Source organism: Microtus ochrogaster, chromosome 4 (genome assembly GCF_000317375.1).
Source record: "Microtus ochrogaster isolate Prairie Vole_2 chromosome 4, MicOch1.0, whole genome shotgun sequence".
Taxonomy (NCBI): domain Eukaryota; kingdom Metazoa; phylum Chordata; class Mammalia; order Rodentia; family Cricetidae; genus Microtus; species Microtus ochrogaster.
Window position 1 is genome coordinate 32,921,635 of NC_022011.1, and position 22,518 is coordinate 32,944,152.

Below are 22,518 nucleotides of genomic sequence, written 5' to 3' on the forward strand. Positions count from 1 at the left end.
GGTCCCCACTCCACGCACGGTCCCCACTCCACGGTCCCCACTCCACGGTCCCCACTCCACGGTCCCCACTCTGGCTTGACCTTCTTGTACCTCGGCCATAGCTGCTTTCCCATGTGGCCCCACCTCTTCTCACTTTTCTCATGGGGCCCCAACACCCCAGGAGCACCCGATGGGGTCACGTCTGTCACGGATACCTGCTTGGTGGGAAGCTGACACACCTCTGCTGTGAGCCGATGGGTGCTGAGACTACGTGGATCGTGTCCATCTGCCACGCTGCTCAGTTCCCCCATGCCAGAAGGAGGGGTTGCGGCTATGGCGGACAGTTTTGGCATAGTGTTTCCACCCTGAGGGCCCGTTCATGCCATGCACACCGCTGTCTTAGCACTTCACCTAGGTTCCTCTGCTGTTAGCGTGAGTGAAAACCACGAAGGGCCATTTTGTACTGGAGTACACGATGGTGCTGATGCTGGTGATGGAGAGATGCTCTTGTTTCCTGGATGGCTGGGTAGGAATGTAACCAGGGCAACAGCCACCAGTGCCCTGGCCTCTAGGGGCAGTTTTAAACAATGTGCCATTTTTTTCTTCTTCTAGAAGGTTTCTGGTAGGATGGGGCCTCATTTGTCCCTGTGGTGATCGGGGAAATTATCCATTTTTTTCTCACTCTCCCCCTTATAGGCTCCGGTTCTCTGGTGTCTTATGGTTGTTTCTCTAAAAGCTATCTCAGCTCCTTGACTCAGGCCTAGCTGTCAGGAGAACCCAAACCAGACAGCTGTACACCCTGGAGAATCAGACCCCACTCTCACATCTTGAGGTGCCTGGGCTTCCTGGCCTCTTTTGTGGGAGCAGGGTGGATGGCTTCCTCTTTGCTCCAGTGAGTGGAAGGACATGCGTTCGTGTCTCACCCCGGAAGTGGATGGGCAGGAGGTGCTGAGGGTGGCAGCCCCTGGGGACTCTGCATGTGCTAAGGCCGGCCTAGGCTCTTACCCCACAGTTATGGCCCCGGGGAGAAGTGTCCCTTGGACTATTCTCATCAACTCTCATTTCTGATTCTGGAACACTGGGGAAAATTCCACCTGTTTGTCATGCCAGGAAATATTTTCGTTTTTCTGGAGTGTTTGGCAAGGATTGGAGATTTTCTCATTTATACCTGGTTTCCCCTAATGACATAGTATGTCACGTGACTCTCACTGGCTCTTCACTACACTGGTACTCTTGCCTCCTAAATGCACATATGTGTGTGTGTGTGTGTGTGTGTATGTGTGTGTGTGTGTGTATCACACATAGAATATCTTTTATCAGAGACCCTTCCCCAGAGGATAACTTAAAACACATGGGAGCAGTTTGACCAAAGATTAAAACTGAAGGGCAGGAAGGATTTCCAGTCTTACCATGATGGGACTCTGGCTCTGTCCAGATGTCACAGCTGCTGCTTGTCTGTTCCCCTGAGACGGGGCCAAAACCATAAGTGTAGGCTGGCAGTGGGCCACCCGGCACGGCCTGCTTTTCCTGTCTTCCCTCTTGAGCATATGAGCCTTTGATTTCAAGTGGGTACCACGGCCGACTGCAGCATCACAGGGCCCAGTGACCCGCAGATCGGAATGAGTACCCAGGGCACACAAGGGAAACTCACAAGACGTTGTCAGGGAACAGAGATGTCGCCTGTGCACTTTGCTGCTGTGCTTTTCTCTGTGGCTCACGATCAGGTTTTACAGGTGGGGTTCATTCCTTCAGTGATTGATGGGAAGGAAACCAGACAGAAAGAGGAAGATTTCCCCATGCCTGGGCTGGTCCTAGTGGGCACCGGTCTGAACCCCTGAGGCTGAGAGTAATATCTTAGATCTTAGAAACCCCCCACCTGGGTCCCCACTAGCACCAAGCACCAACATCCCATCATCCCGTGCTGCTGCGGGTCTTTATCTTCCCCGGAGGGGTCTGCTCATTTTACATCCTGATTAGTTTACAGCAGCAATGCCAATTTGCTCCGCCATGAGGGATCACATATTGAGACTTCACGAATATAAAGAAAAGAGTTATGTAGCAGAGGGGGACTCTGGGGACCGAAACACATGGAAGATGGAAACCCATCCCTGCTTCATAACTGAGCGACGTGTCCTGGGGCCGCTCCTGGCTCTCCATGGATCTCTTCTCCGTCCCGGGAGTTGGAGTGTGGGAGACAGACAGAGGGGTTTGCTTAGGCACAGGGGCTCTTCTTATGGGTTAAGTAATGGATGTGCCTAACCGTCATGCGCAGAGTTGGCGCCCAGCTCTGCACCTGTAGCTCCCTCCTCTCTGCTGCTGATTTCTCAATTCTGCGTTGGCTCCCTACACTGGCTCCCACCTCGACCCAGATGGCATCGACTCAACAAATTGAAGGGACTCTAATATCAGCATCCGCCAAACACATTGGGAAATAAGTAAGGGGAAGAAATGAGTGAATGCAGCAGGAGACGGGATGGAAATGACTTCTTCATTTCCAAGGCTATGAGCTCATTACGCCACCCAGCAGGTATCTGCTGAGTCCCGACTCAATGATAGGCACCAGGAAAGTCAGCACAAGAGGAGCGACATCTCCCTCCGAGACTCACAGTCAAGCTGGGAGGGCGTGCAGCAGCCCAGAGCCCAGGAAAGGGCCTGCATCCTCTTTTGACAGCTGTTGGATGCTGACCGGGGTACAGGGAAGAGGCTTGTTGTGCCACCGCCATCTTCATATTCCTGTCCATCTTCAGTAGGAGTGTGTCCACCAGGCAGGTCCAGTGGTCACTTTACTGGTGCACAGGTTAGGATGCTGGAGGTCTCCAGCAAATGTCCCAAGGACAGGGCATCTTACTGCCTTCTCTAGGTAGTCCAGTATGAGGGGGATGGTGAGGTTCACAGGGTTGGGTTAGTTCAAAGACACAAACTGAGAAACGCAAATCCAAGTTCTCACTGTGACCTTGACCTCCGTGAACTGCGTTCTTCCCGTTCTGTGCGGTCCTGGGAAAGGCCCCACAGGGGACTTCTCCACGGGGGAGAGTGGGGTGTGATAGAGGGGGAACAGGTTTTTGAACTTTCTGGGAAGTATATGGCCTGGGGTGTCTTGGAAAGGTGATGTGCTGGCTGGTTGTGTCACCTTGACACAGTTAGAGCCATTGGAGATGGGGGAACCTCGCTAAGAAAATACCTCTGTAGGGTTGGGCTGCAGACCAGTCAGTCAGTAGGGCATTAGTGATTGTTGGGGGAGGGCTTAGCCCACTGTGGGCATGGCCACCCCGGGGCTAGTGGTCCTGGGTTCTATAAGAAAGCAGACTGCTGTGGGTGGAAGGGTGGAAGTGGAAATAAACTGTTTCCTCCTCTCTGTTGCTTTTTGGTCCGAGTGTTTTATCACACAACAGAAAGAAAACCATGACAGTATGAGTTATCCTGGTCTACATGGCAGATTGTATTGAAGCAGAAATGTACACTAGGGACTTCATCCCTGTGAGCTCCTGGGTGACCCATGACCGGGGAAGCTTCGTGCAGTCTCTTACGTACTACATGTCCTGCGGTGTCTGTCTGTCCGCCACACCTGTATGTAGGCCTGCGGATGTCTGTCTGTCTGCCACACCTGTATGTAGGCCTGAGGATGTCTGTCTGTCTGCCACACCTGTATGTAGGCCTGAGGATGTCTGTCTGTCCTCCACACCTGTATGTAGTTGGTTGTTTTTCTGTCTTCACTCCTTGCCTTTCAGGGGTCCACCATGGAGGCTTCATTATTACTTATAAATGGCCGGCCTTAGCTTGGCTTTTTTCTAGTCAGCTTTTCTTAAATTATCCCTTCTATCTTTTCCTCTGGGCTTTTCCTTTTCTCTGTTTCTGTATACCTTCCTTTGCTTCTTACTCCATGGCTTGCTGTGAAGCTGGGTAGCCCCTGATGTCCTCCTCTCCTTTCTTGATCCTCCCTTCTCAGATTTCTCCTCCTATTTATTCTCTCTGCCTGCCAGCTCCGCCTATCCCTCTCCTGCCTAGCTATTGGCCATTCAGCTCTTTATTAGACCAATCTTGTGTTTTAGATGGGCAAAGCATCACAACTTCACAGAGTTATACAAATACAACATAAAAGAATGAAACGCATCTTCACATCATCAAACAAATATTCCACAGAATAAACAAATGTAACAGTATTAAATTAATATTTCACAACATCTGTACCGATGCATATCTGTTATTTGAAGGTCTGGCAGCGATGACTCAGAGGCTCCACATGAAGGAGAGCCTAGGACCACTGCCCAAGGCGGCCTACCTGCATCCATCACCAGGCGGGACTGGCTCATTCGAGAGAAACAGCAATTGCAGGTGAGCAGTAAAGAGTCTTCCAGAGAGGTAGCAGCCCCTTCCTTATCTATGTAAGTCAGGTGCAGCGAAGCGGGTTTTGCTCTGTTGAAGTGTGAGGGCTCAAAGCAGAGCTAACGGAGCGGCCGGAGGGCGTAGAGGAACTCTTCTGCACATGACAGGGTTGCAGCTGCACGGCATTATGGGCCTCAGGACCTTCTGCTCTGCTCTCTGACTGTGGTAGTCAGTGTCTCTTCTCATTATTTGACCCGTAGAAGCTTCCTTTTGAGGGATAGGGAGAGATTTGTGCTCTGGGCATGCTTTGTGGGAATTCCTACCATGCTGCACTCTGGGAAGCAACTGTCAAGGGACATGGATTTACATCTGGCTGAGCACGAGGCTGCACCTGGGATGACCAGTGGGTGTGTGGAAGGCATGCACACATACACACATGCACACATGTACACATGGCACGGAGCAGTGCTGACAACTGGCCAAGAAATGTCCAGGGTTAGAATGCTGAATGAGCATTCAAGGTGAGACCAGAGCCAGGAAGGGGTTCCAGAAGTTCTGGAAATAGTCCTGGGGCAGGGGCCAAGAAGTAGCAGGGTGTGGGACTGTTTGAGCCTAGAGCCTGGAGCAGGACCTGGGAGCCCCGAGAAGCACTGACTAACAGCATCAGGGGTTCATGGGAGATCTTCAATGAGTAAAGTGGAAAAGCCATCAAATATGATCTTTAACATTGACCTTGATCCTCAACATGCACCCCCACCCACATGCATGGGCATCCCACTCACGCGTGACCACACGCATGCGAACATAAAAAAAAAAGATGTAGGATCATCACGGAGAATGGTTTGCAGTCCCTCCAGAACTTACAAATAGAATTCTTAGGACCCCCAGCAATCCCACTGCGGTTACACACCTGGAAATACACGAAAACACAGACTAGAAATATCTGAGTTACTATCTATAGCTGAAGACTGCCCAAGTGCCCATCACTGGGTGAATGTGGAGGGCAGTGTGTTCTGGCACAGGTCCTGTAAGATTGTACTTGGAAGAAATACTCCAGTAGGAAAGTAGATTGGTGGGAGTAGGGGTGGGGATGGGGTGAGGGTGGCGGGGGGGGGATGGAGAGTTAGTGTTTAATGGAGACAGTGTTGTGGCTGGATGGTGGGGACGTTTGCATGGTGTGTGTGTGTGCCTAATCTTACTGAACTGTGCATGCAGAATGGTAGAGAAGCTATGTCTTTTGTTAGGTCCCCTTTTACTACAGTTTATAAAAACTTGAGCCTGTCTTCTCAGAATAGGGAGGCTGAGGCGAAAGTGTCACTGTACATTCAAGCTTGGGTTAAAAGATGAGTCTGGGCCAGCAACGGGGTGAGATGTTGTCTCTAAGAAACAGAAGCCGAAAGCAAACAAAAATGAGAGCAATGAAGAGGGTGGGAGCCAGAGAGGGACGCAGAGCAGTCGGTTGAGAGCCTTTGCTGAGCTCGGGGAGGGTTAGTGCATCTCTCTGTGTCTTTTCTGGGTGGGTGCAGGAGTTAGAAGCTGTGGAGAATCTGCACTGTGGGTGGAGAGAACATTCAGGAGATAGGGAGATATCAGGCTTTAAGCTGTGCTCTTATCAGCTAGGAACAGTGAGGGAACAGGGGGCGTGTCCATTAGCAGAGTCTGGCATTACATTCGGTTACGTTGGGACTCCTACGCAGAGAGATGGCTATCTGCCCAGCCCTGAGCTCACACTGTGTTCAATTACCTGCTGCTTGTTTATTCCTTGGCCTGGAGACAGATGATGGTTCTGGATTAATTTAGATTCCAGCTTAATAAATTAGGGCAAATTATGTGTGTGTGTGTAATTATGTGTGTGTGTGTGTGTGTGTGTGTGTGTGTGATTGTGTGTGTAATATGTATGTGTGTGTTTGAATGTGGGCACAGGTGCATGTGTGGGCAGATGTATGTGAAGGATAGAGGTTGATATTTGATATCTACTCCAATTTCCCTTGACCTTGTTTTTTGACACAGGGTTCCTCATTGAATCTAGACTTCACTGACTGGGCTAGACTGGCTGGCTAGCAAGTCCCCGACACCCTCCTGTCTTCTGCCTCCCCCCACCCCATGCTGGGGTTGCAGATTCATTCTGTGGGTCCCCAGCTTTTGCATGGGTTCTGGATGTCAGAACTAGATCTTCATGCCTGCATGGCAGACACTTGACATCTCACAATCCTGGGAAGTAAACTGGCCAGCGCTCTGAAGGACACCAGACTCTGACTTGGCAGCATCTTGCCTCTCAGTCCTGTTGACCACACATGCCAAGGATCCTATTTTTTCTGTGCATCCTAAGTTCTTGTGTTCGGAGCAGGCTGCCTTTCCCCTCCTGGGGAGCTTGTGTCGCAGAGTTTGGTATGAGCGGCTAGAGCTTTCATTTGTCCACCAGAACAGGGATATAGCATTTGCTGGGTTTTCTCAGGCCAAAACCTTGGCTAGCACGTCTGTATTTAAAGCTTGGGAAGAAGGGGATGTTTTTCCTCCTGCCAGCTCACCAGAAACATAAAGCTGGCACGATTTTTCCAGTTCAGCAAACTTCTGGAATTTGCCTGCTTTGAAAAGGGGTGGGGGGGCTTCGCGACCGTGGTGCATATGGCCTGTTCTCAGTTAACCAAGTCATTATCGGCAGAGCAGGGTTAATGGATGAAATCTGTTCCCCCATTCTCTGCAGAAGGAAATGGAAGCTCTCCAGTCAAGGATGTCTGCGCTGGAAGCGAAAGAGCAACAGCTGAGCCTAGAGCTGGAGGAGCAGGAGACGCTGCTCCAGTGGCAGGGCTGTGACTTGATGCCAATGGTGGCCCAGCTGTCTCCAGGCCAGCTGCAGGAAATCAGCAAGGCCTTGGGAGAGACGCTGACCTTTGCTGCCCAGGCTCCTCTTCGCGTGGAGCCGCCTGAAGCCCTCAGGAGGTACTGGTGACTTTACAGCCGGTTTTCCAACTCTTTCACCTGTTCATTGCAACGATGTTGCTGTTCATTGCAACGATGTTGCTGTTGCTGTTCATTGCCCACAGGTGCTTCTCAGTCAGTCTGTTTGCTTAGTGCGTCTGCTGGCGGTGTTTTGACATAAGATTCTTCACTGCGGGGGCGGGGCTCTGTTCTGAGCACTGGGAGTTAGCACCCAGTACACCCAATCCCCAGCTGCCAGCACTGCGTGGCTTGGTTTTCCCTCCCTCTCCCTCCCACCTTTGGGGTCAATTGAAGAGAAATTTTTGACATTGGCTTTTGCTGAAGACAAGTCTCTGGAGAGAGACAGATTCCACTTCTAAGAGATAGGGTGCGACATTGGAAGAGTTGTGACCTGGGGGACAGGGCATGGCATTTAAGGGCAAGTGTGACCTGGGGGATGGGGCATGGCATTGAAGGGCAAGTGTGACCTGGGGGGCATGGCATGGCATTGAAGGGCAAGTGTGACCTGGGGGGGCAGGGCATGGCATTGAAGGGCAAGTGTGACCTGGGGGGGCAGGGCATGGCATTGAAGGGCAAGTGTGACCTGGGGGGCAGGACATGGCATTGGAAGAGTATTACCTGGGCTGGGGAGACGTTCAATTACAAAAGTATTTACCGCCCAAGCATAAGGACCTGATCTTGGATCCCCAGAACCCACATAGAAATCTGGGTGTAGCGTAACCCCATTTCTGGGGGTGCAGAACAGGAGGATCCCTAAGGCTTGCTGGCCAGCCAGTTTAGCTGAATTGGTGAGCTCTAGGTTCAGTGATCCTATATTATAAAAATGAGATAAATGTGATTGAGGAAGATATCTCTCTCTCTCTCTCTCTCTCTCTCTCTCTCTCTCTCTTACACACACACACACACACACACACACACACACACACACACCCCAAACAAACAAACAAATAAAAAACTCCTAAACCAAAAAACCAAAATCAACCAAAAATGAAACAAAACAAAAATCAAATACAAACAAAGGAACACGCAAACCAAGAGGGCAGAGTTTTTTTCAGGGCCATAGGGATGAGTGAGTTTTTTTCAGGGCCATAGGGATGAGTGAGTTTTTATCAGGGCCATAGGGATGGATGAGCTTGTGTTGCTGCTGTTGCTGGCTCAGCCATCAGCAATGCCTGGTGCTAGGCAGAGTGTCGTCACCTTGTGGGTTGCATCTATTATGCTGTCTGTTTTACAGATAGGGAAAGGAAGTTTAAGAAAGTTAATACTTAAAAAGATGGCTAATTTGCCCAAAGTGTTAGTAGGAGAGAAAAACAGACTACCCTTCCTGCTTTCTCAAACTTGGGTCTCAGCTATCACAACGTGGGTCTTTCCCGTGTTTTACCTTGTGGAGAGCTTGTGAAACACACACATGCACATCTATTAGGTTGTTATTTATTCATTTGTTTATTTATGAGACAGGGTCTCACTGTGTACCTCAGGCTGGCTTCTAGTTCCCTGTGTAGCTCAGGCTAGCCTAGAACTTGGAACCCTCCTGTTTCTGCCTCCTCCATGGTCTAATCTACCTGTTGCTCTTCAGGGGTTTAAATCTCATTCTGGAGATGCAGGGAAGACACACTTACACACGTGGGAAAGAGGTGCCTGTGCACAGACAGGGGTGTCTATCGGGGCTCAGGACTCTTCTGGGTCACTGTGCTCCATGCCTGGGGGGATCCTCATCCTGGGATTCCTGGCTGACTTGGGGACTGATAAATGGCACTATTTGGGGGGACTTTCTAGTCTCAGCTAGCCTCAAACTTGAGGCAGTCCTCCCCTTTCCACCTCATGAGTTCTGGGGTTCATCACCACACGTGGTTAGAACAACACGGCAGCTGTTACACACACAGATGGAAGCCAGCTGCAGACTCAAGGTGCTTCCTGGCATCAAGCAAGGGTAACCAAGGAGAGGGTCCTTCCATGGATGAACCAGGTCAGGTCTTACATGGGAACTCCTTAAGAACAGGGGCATTCTGAGACTGCTACTCAGGGGACCTCTGCTGGCAAAGGCTGACCAAGGCCTGATGGGCATCTAGTGCTTTAAAAGATATTCTTTGAGCCCGGTGGCTTTAATCCCAGCACTCAGGAGGCAGAGGCAGGTGGATCTCTGTGAGTTCGAGGCCAGCCTGGACTACAAGAGCTAGTTCCAGGACAGGCTCCAAAGCTACAGAGAAACTCTGTCTCAAATATATATATCACACTTTGAGAATTTCATAGTGTATGCAATGCATTTTGATCATATCTACCCTTGTCTTGTCCCCTTAAGCTCCTCCTGGGCCCCTTCCAATGTCTTCTTCATGTCCTTTTTTAATAATTCACTAAATCCAGTAACTTCTGCCTATATACACATAGGTATGAGGTCACCAACTAGAGCAGGGCAACCCAAGGGAGACCTCACCTCTAAGAAACAGACTTTCCCCTACCGTCCATTGGTGGCCAGTAGCCGAAAGCACCAGGACGATGGCCAGGAAGTCAGTCAGCAGCCAGGAAGTTTACAGGACACAGAAACACAGAAGCCATGTAAAATACCAGGCTCATTGAGGACAGATGGCGACCGACGCTGATGAGGTTGTGGAGAAAACAGAGCCCGCGTTCGCTGCTGGAGGAAGCGCAAAATGGAACAGCTGATGTGGAAATCAGCGTGGAGGCTTCTCAAGACACCAAATATAGAAGCCCAAGTAACCTCGCTATGTCACTCCTAGGCATCTACCCGAAGACCGCCTCCTCCCACAGAGATACTTGCACGTCCGTGACCATGGCCGCTGTTGACAGAAGCTGGGGCAAGGAAGGACTAAGCCTGAGTGTCCACCGGCTGAGGAGTGACACATAGACAATGGGGTTTTATTTGGCTGTAAAGAAAAATGAAAATTTAAGATGTGTATGGAAATGGAAAGAACTGGAAGACATTATATCAAATGATGCTCCGGAAAGACAAACCCCACGTGTTCTCTCTTATACGTGGATTCCAACTTCTAATTTTCAGATATGCATATTTATGTGGGAGTGAGTGGGCAGAGGTCAGGACACTGGAAAGGGGCCCATGAGAGGGCAAACGAGACTTTCAGGAACGGGTGTGGAGAGGGTGATAAAGTCTAGGTGACACAGGGAAGGCGATTGTCCCTTAGGGTCGTAGATCCGTTAGATCTAGACAGACGGCAGCATGGCAGGGGCTTGGAGAGAGTCTGAGCCCATGTAGCAGCATGCCCTTCTGTGGGTCTCAGAGGAAGGCGAGAAGTATCACACAATTTACAGCACAGACCCACAGCCAGGCAGAAGCTAATTCCTGGGTGGCAGCGGGAGGGAGGGGGTCCTGCATTCCAGGAAGGAATGGGTGAGCCCAGGAATGTGAGGGGCAGGAATGTATTTTGTTCATGGGTGTTATCGGGTAGCATGTGGCACCTTTGGCTCTCCAATATCCTGGAGTCTGATAACTTATCCCTGTAGACTTCCTTTGGGGATATAAGATTTATGACACCTGCCATTCTCCAGGAATCAGGCACTGGGGAGTTCGTTAGGGGATTGCAGATTCAAGGGATCTTGGTTGGGGGCATGCCATTTCCTTCAGTGCAGTCTGAGACTGCTGTGGGCTGGCAGGACCCTGTCAGCCCCTCACCCAAACTTAACAGGATGGAAATGGAAGGAGGGGTTGGGAGTGGAAGGGGGTAGGGGCGGGGAGAATCTTACTGGAATTGTTAGGGTCAGGGTGTGGGCCTTGGCAGCTGAGCACTGGTCCTCAGTAGGGCAGTTAGAGAGACAGATGATAACGAAAGCAGAGAGAGGGGTTTGGTCGATGTGGTCCTGCTGGGAAGAGGAACAGGGAAGTGCAGTGACCCCTCAAGCTCATCGTCAGGGTCCTGACAGGGCAAGAGTGTGCATAGCTAAGCAGCGCTGATCACCGTGTGGTCCAGCCCATCACTGCCCTGTTGATTCCCAACTCCAACTTGTCCTGTGGGTGGTCTGACAGGTTGTCAGAACCGCGTGACATCTTTCCAGGGGACACCTCTGACTGGCTTCAACTTTCTCCTTATCCAGTATGAGACTGCTGATAGCCAAAATCTGATGGCCAAAGGAAGACACACAAGTGTCTCCTTGGAGTATCTTCATCCCTGCAAGTTCATTTATAAGATGGGGAACAAACTGGGGTGGGGAGGAACGACCAACGCTAGGCATGGATGAAAATACCATGTGCTAAGTAAAAGTTAAATTTAAAAAGAGCTAGGGTCTTACTTGACGTCTCAACCCTGGGCTTGAAAACAAGCTTGGAGATGTCTTACAATTTTTTAAAAGATGCATTTGATTTATTTTATCTGTATGACTGTTTTGCCTGCACGTATATCCTGTGCCACATCTGTGCCTGGGGCCACAGAAGAGGGTATTGGATTCTTGGGACTGGAGTTGCAGGCAGTTGTGAGCCACTGGGAAGGGAACCTCGATGCCTGCGAGAGAAGCAGGGGTCCCTAATCCCTCCTCCCCCAGACTCATCTCTCCAGCCTCTGCACTTGCCTTTGCTCCTCATACCTGATGCAGGTGTCTGGAAGGAACCTGACATTTGTTCCATCCCAGGCTGGCTCCCTTAACTCTGTTGGTAATGGGGCTGGGATGTGCAGGGGGACAGGGATGGTGAAGAAAAGGGGATCAAAGCCTGAGATGACAGTTTCCCGTTTTCTGGGGGCTGCATCTGTGAATGTGTGTTCCACCTACTAGGAATGGGGAGGAGGGGTGTGATGATTCCAGCTCATTGCTCTCCAGTGCTGCCAGCTGTACCTCCCCGGCTGTGCTTCACGCTCCAGGGGAGGGCAGCCTGGGACCTTGTCTAGTGTGCATCTGGCTCCCTGTACATGGAGATGAGGGTAATCGTAGTAATAACAACAGCAGCAGGCTGGTGCGAGGCTTTCTGGCATTCTGCAGGGATGCCTGGCTGCTGACGTTGGTCTGTGGCTGAGTTCTTTGCCATTCAGCTGCCGGGACTTTGTGTACTCCGTGTGAAATGCGTTCTGGCAGATCACGGATGACCTGTCTAGCTGTGCATTTGGAAGAAACATGTCGCATCTTTTTACAAACTGTTGGCATAAACTGTGAAACACTCCAATTCCCGCTTATCGGAAACCTGGCTGGGTTTCGCTTGTGGGGGTTTGGACGCTTCCATAGTACAGCTGGGCTGGGAAGGCAGAGGCCAGGCCTGCTGTGGCTCTTTCCTCCTTAGCTGGTGGCCCAGAGGCTCTGAGGTGAGACAGTGATCTGGGGGTGTGTGCTGCACAGGGAACCTTGGCATCCCCATCACACCGGGCTAGGGCTTCTTGCAAGTGAGATTCAAATTCGTCAAAGTCAGCAGGTCACAACTGACTGGAAACAGAATTGGTCATCTTCTGTTCCTCAAGTTCATATCCTATCAGAATGGGGAGACCCAGGGTGGCAACAGGCTGGCATTGGAAGACGACCTCTGAATCAGGGAGGTGTGGCAGAGAATCCCTGAGAAGGGTGTGTGGAAACTGCCAATGCAGGAACTGCCCCATTGCTGTCCCCAGAGGATGGTGGCAGGGCCTCCTACCTGTCAAATCAGGCAGTATGCCAAGGCAGCCCTCAGCCAAGAAGCCGTCTCCAATCTGTGCCCCATTTCTGGGGGTGGCGGGTGTTGTTTAACCTTCACTTCTGGGCTCTCTTTGGATTCTCTGCCCCCTGCTTCTCAGCTGACTGGTTTGTCACGGACAATGACCTCTGGACTGTGAAAGCATCTGAACTGACCCGGAGGAAGATGAGGTTTCTCGATGCCAAGACTATGTTCGATGAGACTCTCTGTCCTCCCAACCCTCCTCTCTCTTCCTCCTCTCCTCCCTCTCCCGTCTCCCTCCTGTCTTCCTCCGTCATATTCTCAGACACCTTGCTTTCTAAGAACTCACGAGGCAGGCAAATACCTGCCACGAAAGTAAATGTGGTGACCTTAGTACCGAGAAATTATGACTCCCGCGAGGGAGAACGCATAGTGCTGGGAACCGTTGTGATGGCTTTCCTGCTGCCGTGATAAATGCCATAACAAAAGTGGCTCAGAGGAAAATGAAGGCATTAGCTTATGATCCCAGAAGGGTGGAGTTCAGCATGGCAGGGAAGATGGGCATCGGGCAGGAGCAGGAAGCTGGCCCGTCACGTTCCAGCCACACATAGGAGGCTGAGAATAAGAGTAAGAAGCAGGGTGAGGCTATAACCCTGAGAGCCTACCCTTCTGCAGCGCCACCTCCTAAAGGTTCCTTAACTTTCTCAAATGGGCAGGGAGTTAGGGAAGGAGAAATAAAGATAAAACAGGCTAACCGAATGAGAACCAATGCACGTGAGACCAGACAGCCCGACAGCAACTGAAGGAATCAGAAGTTCTGTCTGGCTCCAAGGTATCCCAACTGATGGGCAATCAGCAGCCATAGAAGTGCTTGCTTCAAGCCTGGGATCTTCAGAGTGATGTCTAAGGATCTCTCCACCCCAGCAGAGATGCCCTGGATTCCACACTGCCCCAGCGCTTCAGATCAAAGCTTGAAGACAAGTTCAGGCCAGTCTCTTAAATCAACAGCTAAACATTTCTCAGGGTGATAATGATGGGAAACTAGAAGGAAGAATTTTAATGTAATCCTGTGCATCCAAGGTGTTGGAGAAAGAGAAAGACCTGTTTGAACTGGCCCCTGGAGGGTCTGCAAAAGCCAAATAAACATTCACCTAACTGTGGAGGATAAAGTGTGAGGGGCTCAGTCAGGAAAGTGCTTGAGTGCAAACATGAAGACCTGAGTTTGGATCCCTAGCACCCATGTTAAAGTGTGCACCTGTTATCCCAGTCATGGAGAGGCAGAGGGGAGATTCTAAGGGGCCCACTGGCCAACTGGCCTAGCCAAGTTGGGGTTCTTTAGGGTCAGTGTGAGATTCTGTCTCAAAACATGAGGTAAACAATGATTGAGAAAGACATTTAATGTCAGCCTCTGGCCTTACAGGCATCTGCACACATGTGCCCATATGTGAATACTATACGCACACCACCCTTATACACTCACAAAGCAAATAAAACTTCAATTTTGGTAGAAGTGGATATAGATGCAAGCTGTGCCTGAGATATGCCAGTTTACCAGTGAGGATGGGCACAGATAGATGGTGTGGATGTGTCTATGGCACATATGGCTATATTCATACATTTGTATCTAATGTTTATATATCTTTATGTATTTGTTTGTACGTGTGTGTGTGTGTGTACATGTGTGGATGTAATGTTCATATGTCTATGTATTCATTTGTCCATGTGTGTACACGTGTGTGCGTGTGTATGCATGAGTGCCTAGAATGTGTGCATGTGCATATGTCTTTGTGCATGTATATATATATGTGTGTGTGTGTGTGTATTTATACATGGGTGTGCGTGTGTGTGTGTGTGTGTGTGTGTGTGTGTGCTTTTCCTTACTCAAACTGTCAAATTCAAGAGAGTTTAGAAAATCCAGTAAGTTGAGTATTGGCTCCTTTACTTGGTTCCTGTAGCTCAGGAAACCTCCAGGGAAGGTGGGAAATCCTTGTGTGTATGCCTGTCTCTCCAGTTTGTTATACTTTGAGGAAAGTTTATATATGGCTGTATCTTATTAAAAAAAGAGTTCATGACCCAGCACCAAGGAGGCAGAGCAGGTGAATCTCTGTGAGTTCAAGGCCAGCCAGGGATACATAGAGAAATCCTATCTCAAAAAGTCAAACAGATAAAAAAAGGAAAAATGGTCATGGTCCTGTAACTCGTTATCCCAACCCCACTTTGCTGAGCTGGCAGAAGCTGGACTTCACCAATGAGACTTGGGGTAGCAAAGTGTGGGATCCTAGTTCAACTTTCAAAGCAAACAAGGACTTTGAAGTTCAGAGAAAGAACCAGGAAGGAGGTTGTGGTAATTTGAATGTAATTGCCTACCATAGGCACATAGGGAGTGGCATCATTTGTTGTGGGTGTGGCCTTGTTGGAGGAAGTGTGTCACTGTGGGGGTGGGCTTTGAGCTCTCTTCTGCTTAAGCGTCACTTAGTGTGACAATCTACTTCCTATTGCCTTCTGATCAAGAGGTAGCCAGCATTCATGCTGCCATGCTCCCTGCCGTGACGATAATGGACTGCACCTCTGAACTATAAGCCGCTGCCTAGTTAAATGTTTCTATGAATAAGAGTTGCCGTGGTCGTGGTGTCTCTTTACAGCATCAGAAACCCTAACTAAGACAGAGGTGAAGCCCAGAGCATCTAGAAGGAGGCTCAAGAGTCAGCATTTCCCTGCTGATTCACTGTGACCCTTTTCTTTCTTCTCCTTTGCTGAGCAGTAAAGCAGACATCTGCTGGAATATTTCTCTCTAGTTAAAGTGTCTGCTCCTGATTGTTGTCAGATTCCTATGAAGTCTTGTTTGCTGTCATACAGGCATGCTGGGTATCTGGGTGATGTATTAGGAGACTTTTCTGGAGACAGCTTTATCCTCTTCTGGGAGTCCAGATGTGCCTGTCCTCTGTCTGCCTTACTACCCGGCTCTAAGCCCTGTCCTCCAAGTGGATAGAAGAGGGGGTGTGCTCACCGAAGCTGGCACATGGGCATTGGACACCTGCCTCTTGGCATGCATCTCTGTCCACTGCACCACACTGCCTGTCCCAGGAGCACAGGCCTCAGCTAGCCAGCCCTGATAAGGCTGTAAGGAACAGTCCTGATGCATTTTTTGCACCCTGTCTTGCCTCAGTGAGCTCTCCCAAGTCTGGAGGAATTCCGGGCACTTCTGTGCCTCAGGCGTCCTACTGATGCTGTGTGACATTATCAGTGAGGACATAAGGGTTTCAGGAGGGAAAAGGCCAAGTGGATAAAGCCTCATTTCGACAGCAGTGTCCTTGTCACCGTCCGACCCACTTGTCCTCTCTGGAAGGCCAAAGGACTAAGCAGTGATTGGCAAGGTTGTTAATGTCAACGGAGTCCCGTTTTCTGTTCGGCTGAAGACCCAGGTAGCCCCCATGCTTGTCGCGGCTGTCACTGTGCCCTCTCTGCTATCTCTTGTTTGCTTTGGGAACCGTCTGTCATTCTTAAACTAAGTTTTGCTAAACAAGGAAGGTCGTGGGATTGGGGCAGGGGGAGAGAAAGGAGACAGAGAAGACTGGGGACAAGGACAGTCCGTCCTGTAGCTTTGTACAAAAGTCAGACTTCCACACAGGCAGTTCTGGGGATAAAGCTGTGTGCTAGGGCAGCAGAGTCTGGGGTAGGACACCAGCACTAACAGACAACTCTCCCAGCCTCCCTTTCTTCTTTCTTCCTCCTTCCTTCCTCTTCTCTTCACCCTTTTTCCTCCCTTCCTTTTTCCTTCCCTCTGCCCCTCTCTCCCTTCCTCTTTTCCCCCTGGACAAACCAGTGTGCAGGTCCTGAATAACACAACACACATGGTCAATCTTAGTGGAGACTGAGGATCCTGTGTGTGTGAGTTCACTTGGGCTTCCATAACAGCAGAGATGGGAAGACTTGACAGCTGTCACTGTACGGGAGTGGAGGCTAAAGTCTAGGATCAAGATGTCTGAGGGTCTCTGACTCGCAGACCTGCTGCCCTGCATCTGCATAGGAAGTTTCCCGTCCCCTCCCTCTCTCTCACCCTTCCCCCCCTCCTACCCTTCCTCTCTTCCTCCTCCTTCTCTTCCTCCTCCTCTTCCTCCTCCTCCTCCTCTTCCTCTTCCTCCTCCTCTTCCTCTTCCTCCTCCTTTTCCTCCTCCTTCTCCTCCTCCTCTTCTTCTTCTTCTGTGCATGATTGCGTGTGTATGTGTGTGTATGTGTGTATGTGTGTGTATGTGTGTGTGCGCGCGCGTGTGTAGGACAGAGGCCAACCTCAGGTGCTTTCCACAGTAGCTCTCTACCTTGTTGTTGAAGCCTAGGCCCCTCACTAAACCTGAAGCATATACCACCACACCAGGCTTTAAAAAATATTTTCTTTTTCTTTTACTTTATGAGTGTGGGTGTTTTGCCTTCATGTATGTTTATGCACAACATACATGCAGTGTCCAGAAGGCTAAAAAGAAGGTATCAAATACCCTGAATCTGGAGTTACAGACAGCTGTAAGCTGCCATGTGGATGCTAGGAATTGAACCTGGCTCTTTTGGAAGAGTAACCAATGCTCCTAAATGCTGAATCATCTTCCCATTCCATGGCGTTTGTAAATACCCAGTTCTGTGTACAAAACTCAAGCTCTCATGCTTGTGTGCCAAGCTCTTCACCAGCCGAGACTCTGTCATTTCTAGGACAGTCTGTAACCGGAAGTTTCTCTCCTGCTCACCAGTTCTTGAATAACCACTCTGAGGCTTAATATTAATTACAAACTGTTTGACCTATTGGCTTAGGCTTATTATTAACTAGCTCTTACAACTTAAATCAACCCATTTCTATTATTCCTTATTTTTTCACAAGCTTGTGGCTTGTTACCTCACATCTTGCTTCTCTAGCAGCTGCTGGCATCTCCCTGACTCTGCCTTCTTTCTACCTATATCTGTTTGGATTGCCCACCTAGCTATATTCTGTTTTGCCATAGGCCAAAGCAGCTTCTTTATTAACGGCAATAAAACATATTCACAGCATACAGAAGGGCATCCCACATCAACAGTTGTGAATGAAGAGGTTAGTTTCTGTAAATGGGTCATCTGGGTAGATGACTTCGGAATGCCAGTGCAGCACCCTTTGTCTGAAGGGGCAGCTCACGGTCTGTTTGTTTATTGAGACCGTACCTCACGTGGCCCAGGCAGGCCTTGATTGTTCTGGGAAGCCAAGGATGACCTTGAACTCCTGATCCCCCCCCCCCACCTTCCAGGTGCTGGGATCACAGGCATGAATCACTACACCAGATCAGAGGGGATGCTTCTTATTTGTCTTGATCAGTGTGTCATCTTAGTGAAACACAGCGACAAACTTTGCTCCGACAAACATGGAACCCTTGTCAATGTGTAACTGCTATAATGTAGTTCCAGTGGGAATCCGTGCTCCTGGGGACTACAGTGTGGTGTCAGCAGCATCACCTGGGGGTGGAGTTAGCGTGGCTCTCTGTACTTCAGACACCCCTGTCCTGTTAGCACAGACCCTCTGCTACCTCTGCTGTACACTGGGTTCTGTGAAATACGAAAAATAGCTTGAAAATGGCTAGTGCATTATACACGGATTCATAGTTGTCCACAACATTGCTTCCACTCTGTGTATCCCCCGGGGATACAACTAATGTTCATATTAGCCTGAGCAGCACATAATTAGGAGAATAAATCTACTGAAAAAAGTAATATAGCATAAATTAAATAAATTAAATATAAATCAAATCCGATATAGAACAATACATTCAATTATTCGCATCACTACCTCCTCCTCTCACAGAGATATCTGAGTTGAAGCTCATTTTCCTGCTAGGATAAGACTAGAGCAGAGCCCAGAGCAACAAGCTAAGCCCACCCTCGAAAAGGTGGTGTCTGACCTGCTTTTCACTCGGGACCTGTGACATTTGGTGAAGGTGCTTGCAGCCAGTTTAGCTTTAGACCTGGGAAGAGAGCCTGCTGTCTGTTTTAATATGTAAGTTCTGGAGCTAGTTTGTTCGGTGTGTTAGTAAATACGTATTGTGCTATTAAATTTATTATACAACAGAATAACTACAGCAGCACAGCCTGTTGTACTGTGAAGTTCTCAAAGGTTCTGTATGTGGAAAGTCACTGGTTAAGAGGGTACCAGCTGATGGCTAGGGCTGTAGCTCAGTTGGTAGGACACCTGCATAGCATGCAGCAAGCCCTGAGTTTGACCCTAGCTCCACAAAAGCTTAGTGGCATGCTGCACTCTTGTGATCCCAGCACCCAGGACACAGAGGCGCGAGGATCGCGATTTCAAGGTCATCCTGCACCATATTGTGAGTTTAAGGTTAGCTTGACCTTCCTGAAACCCTGTCAAAGAGCAGAACAAGCAAGCAAATAAAAAGGTAGATCATCCAGTGATCTCGGCAGCCCGGAACTCCCCACATAGGCTAGGCTGGGTGACCGCGAAGCACAGGGATTCTCTTGTCTCTGTCTCCTTAGTGCTGGACTGCAAATGTCTACCACCACGCCTAATCTATTTATGTGAGTTTGGGGAATCAAATCCAGGTTCTCATGTTTGTATGGCTATCACTGTACTGGTGGAGCCAGCTCCCCAACCCCTGAAGACAGATCTAATGGCAGCCTAAGTAAAGCATGTTTAGAGAGGGGATCTGTGGCCGTGCCAACTCAGCCAGGTGTCACCTTCTTCTTGATCCTTTTCAGTTCCTCAGGTGATGGAAGGTTCCTATGGCTAGTGTTTTACATGTATAGAGCTCCATCTTGGTTCCACGAAGACCTATGTTCTGTTCTAATTCTTCTAGCCTCCAGGAAAAGACAAAATCACTGAACATGGCCATTAGAGACATCACTGCTCAGGTAAGCCCACTCCTCCTCTAACTCCTTCTTCTAACCTAATTTCACGTCCAGATCACCAAAGGCTTGGGCTCTAAAGGACAGACTTTGTGGAGCTGTTTCCCAGGCTGTGGCAGGGAAGATGAGCTGGGGAGTGACCATGGGTGGAAGCAATGTTGTGGAGGACAGCTATGAATCCATGTATATTGTGCTAGCTCTGCTGTACGCGGGGTTCTGTGAAATACGAAAAATGTGGAGAGCAACTGAGAAAGACACCCAGAGTTGACCTCTGACCTCCACACACATGGCTACAAGTACACGAACATACACACACATATAACACACACACAAATAGGAAAGCTGGGCCCTCACCGGGAAGCGTGTAGAGAGGCTCGTGCTCCACACGACTATGCTCATGCTGTCAGGAGCTGTTCGTAGGGTTGGATGTGTTTGCTCCTTTTTCTGTTTTGTTTTTGTTTGTTCTTCCCTTATTTACTTCCAGAGCTGACATCGGATTGTTTTGATATGGTGTTATGGTCAAGGATCTGATGGGTTCCTGTCAGCAACCAGTAATGTCTATAAAAAGACGTCGGACTCTGGAATGCTTGAAATCCATCGTGAGCTTCCTGGGCTGAGGAATGAGCTATGTTTCCTGTTTTGCCTGGCTCAGAGATGGGTTAGAAGGACCGTTATCAGAGACCTCAAGGATGCTGTCGTTTTCTAAATGCTGGGAGGGATCTCTGTTTTTGTGCGCTTTGATTACGCAGCACTGAGGAGGGCTGAGGGCCAGGTGCCGGCATGGCCAGGTTCTGGTGGGGACCTCTTCTGAGGCACAGATGCCAGCTCCTCATATGACGGAAAGAGGGAAAAGATAGGAGAGCTCTCTGAGGTCTCATATTATTATATTATTATCAGTGTGTGTGTGTGTGTGTGTGTGTGTGTGTGTGTGTGTGTGCATGCCCCTGGAGGACAGTCATAGATGTTATATTTAGGAACGTCATCCACCTCCTTCCATAGGGTCTCACATTGGCCTGGAGCTTACTGACTAGGCTACCCTGGTGCCAGCAAGCTGCAAGGATCCTCTGGTCTCCACTTCTCCAGCTCTGGGATTACGAGTTTGTGCCACCATGTGCAACTTTTTACATGGTTTCTGTGGATCCAGCCCAGGTCCTCTTGTTTTGTTTTGTTTTTTGTTTTGAGCCGCTATCGTCCAGGGCCCCTGTGCTAAGGACACCTATGCTTTTATAAGGTTCTACCGTTAGGACTGATTGTTTCCCAGAGCCCTACCTCCTCACCCCAGCATCATACTGTGGCTGAAGATTTCAGCATATGGACTTTTGGGGAACACAAGCATTTACACAACTGGGGAACACAAGCGTTCACACCATTGCACATCCTATCTCCAAGATATTTATAGTCAATTTATAATGACCTCACTTTTCTATCAAATTAAGGAGTCCGTGCCTTAGATTTTAAAATATAAATGCAAAACTTCCATTCTTTAATGAGTTCCTCAGGGGCTAATTTTATTTGTAAATAAAGAAGACTTGCAGATTTTTCTGGGGTGGGTATGTGTATAACATTGCACATGCGTGAGCCTAGGAGGCTGTGTGAACAAACTGGCTGGTCACCTGGGGTGTCTAAGCTGTAACTGTAACCCCAACCCCTCTAGACTGGTAAGTGACCATGAGGCCTGAGGCTCAGCTCAACACACACACACACACACACACACACACACACACACACACACACACACACAGCAGGGAGTGCTCACCCTCTGTTATTTTCTGAGTGAGATACAACCTTCTTATACTCATTACATTTCTTGCCTCTCATGGGTTACCCAAACCAAAGGTAATTAAGGGATAAATGAGATGGAAATAGTTGGAAATAATTGGGATATCTAGAGATTGGTAGATATTATATTATATCCAGCAGAGACTGAAAGAGTGCGCAATTTAATCAGAAAATTTAGAAAGGCCGTTTCATATTAATAGTGTAGCTTGAATGATGGGCTTCCTCAGCAAAGGAGAAACTGACCTAATTATGATTAAGAGATACTCTTAACTAAAATCAGGAATGTTAGACATGGGTTAGATGAGACCCGAGAGCTCTGGCTGGTGTCCTGGAATTACCTGGCCAGTCTTTGAACTTCCCAAGATGACAGTGGTGGATGGAGAGGATGGGCGGGCCATGGGGTGGGTGGGGCCAGCCATGGAGCACCGAACCAACTGAGACAGCCAGGGGAAGGTGCCCTGGACATCTTCCTTTTAGTTCTTGGTCCTAACATCCTCGCAAGTCTCAGGACTCCTGAAAGAGCGTCCAGGTGATTGAGTGGGCATGAGGATGGGCGGCTGGTTCAGAGTCGACTGATTGTGCTGGGAGCTTCACAGAATGAGGTTGGAAGATTCCAGGCACAGAGGGAAAATAAACCACAGCAGCCAAGGAGAGAACTGGCTGAGGGTTTCTGGACTGGGTGAGGTCTGCTTTCATTCTGACGGTAGCTTCTGTTTGATCTCAGAGAAGCCAAATATTTAAAGTTGACTGCACCCCTCCAGATGTAGATTGTATGGGGGGAAATAGAATCCCGTGTCTCCTGTGAGCTCTCAACCCAAGTGCACTGATGGCTTCCAGTTTCCGAATGGGATTTCTTATGTTTTGGCAATAAATAAATAACAATGCTCAGGGGTTACATCCTCTGTGGACTTCCCCAAATGCCCGCCATTTTCCCCCTACAGAAACTGCTGCATGCCTTTGGTGAGGGGAAAATGTAGGTGAACCACTAGTCTGAACACAGGTATCAGATAAATAAGGAGGAAATGTGATCTTTTAGTCTCGATGTAAAG

At 49.2% G+C, this 22,518-nt stretch overlaps 1 protein-coding gene across 1 annotated transcript in view; it reads left to right on the forward strand.

Moving 5' to 3' along the window:
- Disc1 (DISC1 scaffold protein) overlaps positions 1 to 22,518 on the forward strand; it is a 165,328-nt gene that overhangs the window by 56,057 nt on the left and 86,753 nt on the right. Inside the window, exons 5-7 of the mRNA XM_026778672.1 lie at positions 4,191 to 4,311; positions 7,007 to 7,242; positions 19,642 to 19,696. Coding sequence (XP_026634473.1) covers positions 4,191 to 4,311; positions 7,007 to 7,242; positions 19,642 to 19,696 — 412 coding nt within the window. The remainder of the gene's footprint in view (positions 1 to 4,190; positions 4,312 to 7,006; positions 7,243 to 19,641; positions 19,697 to 22,518) is intronic.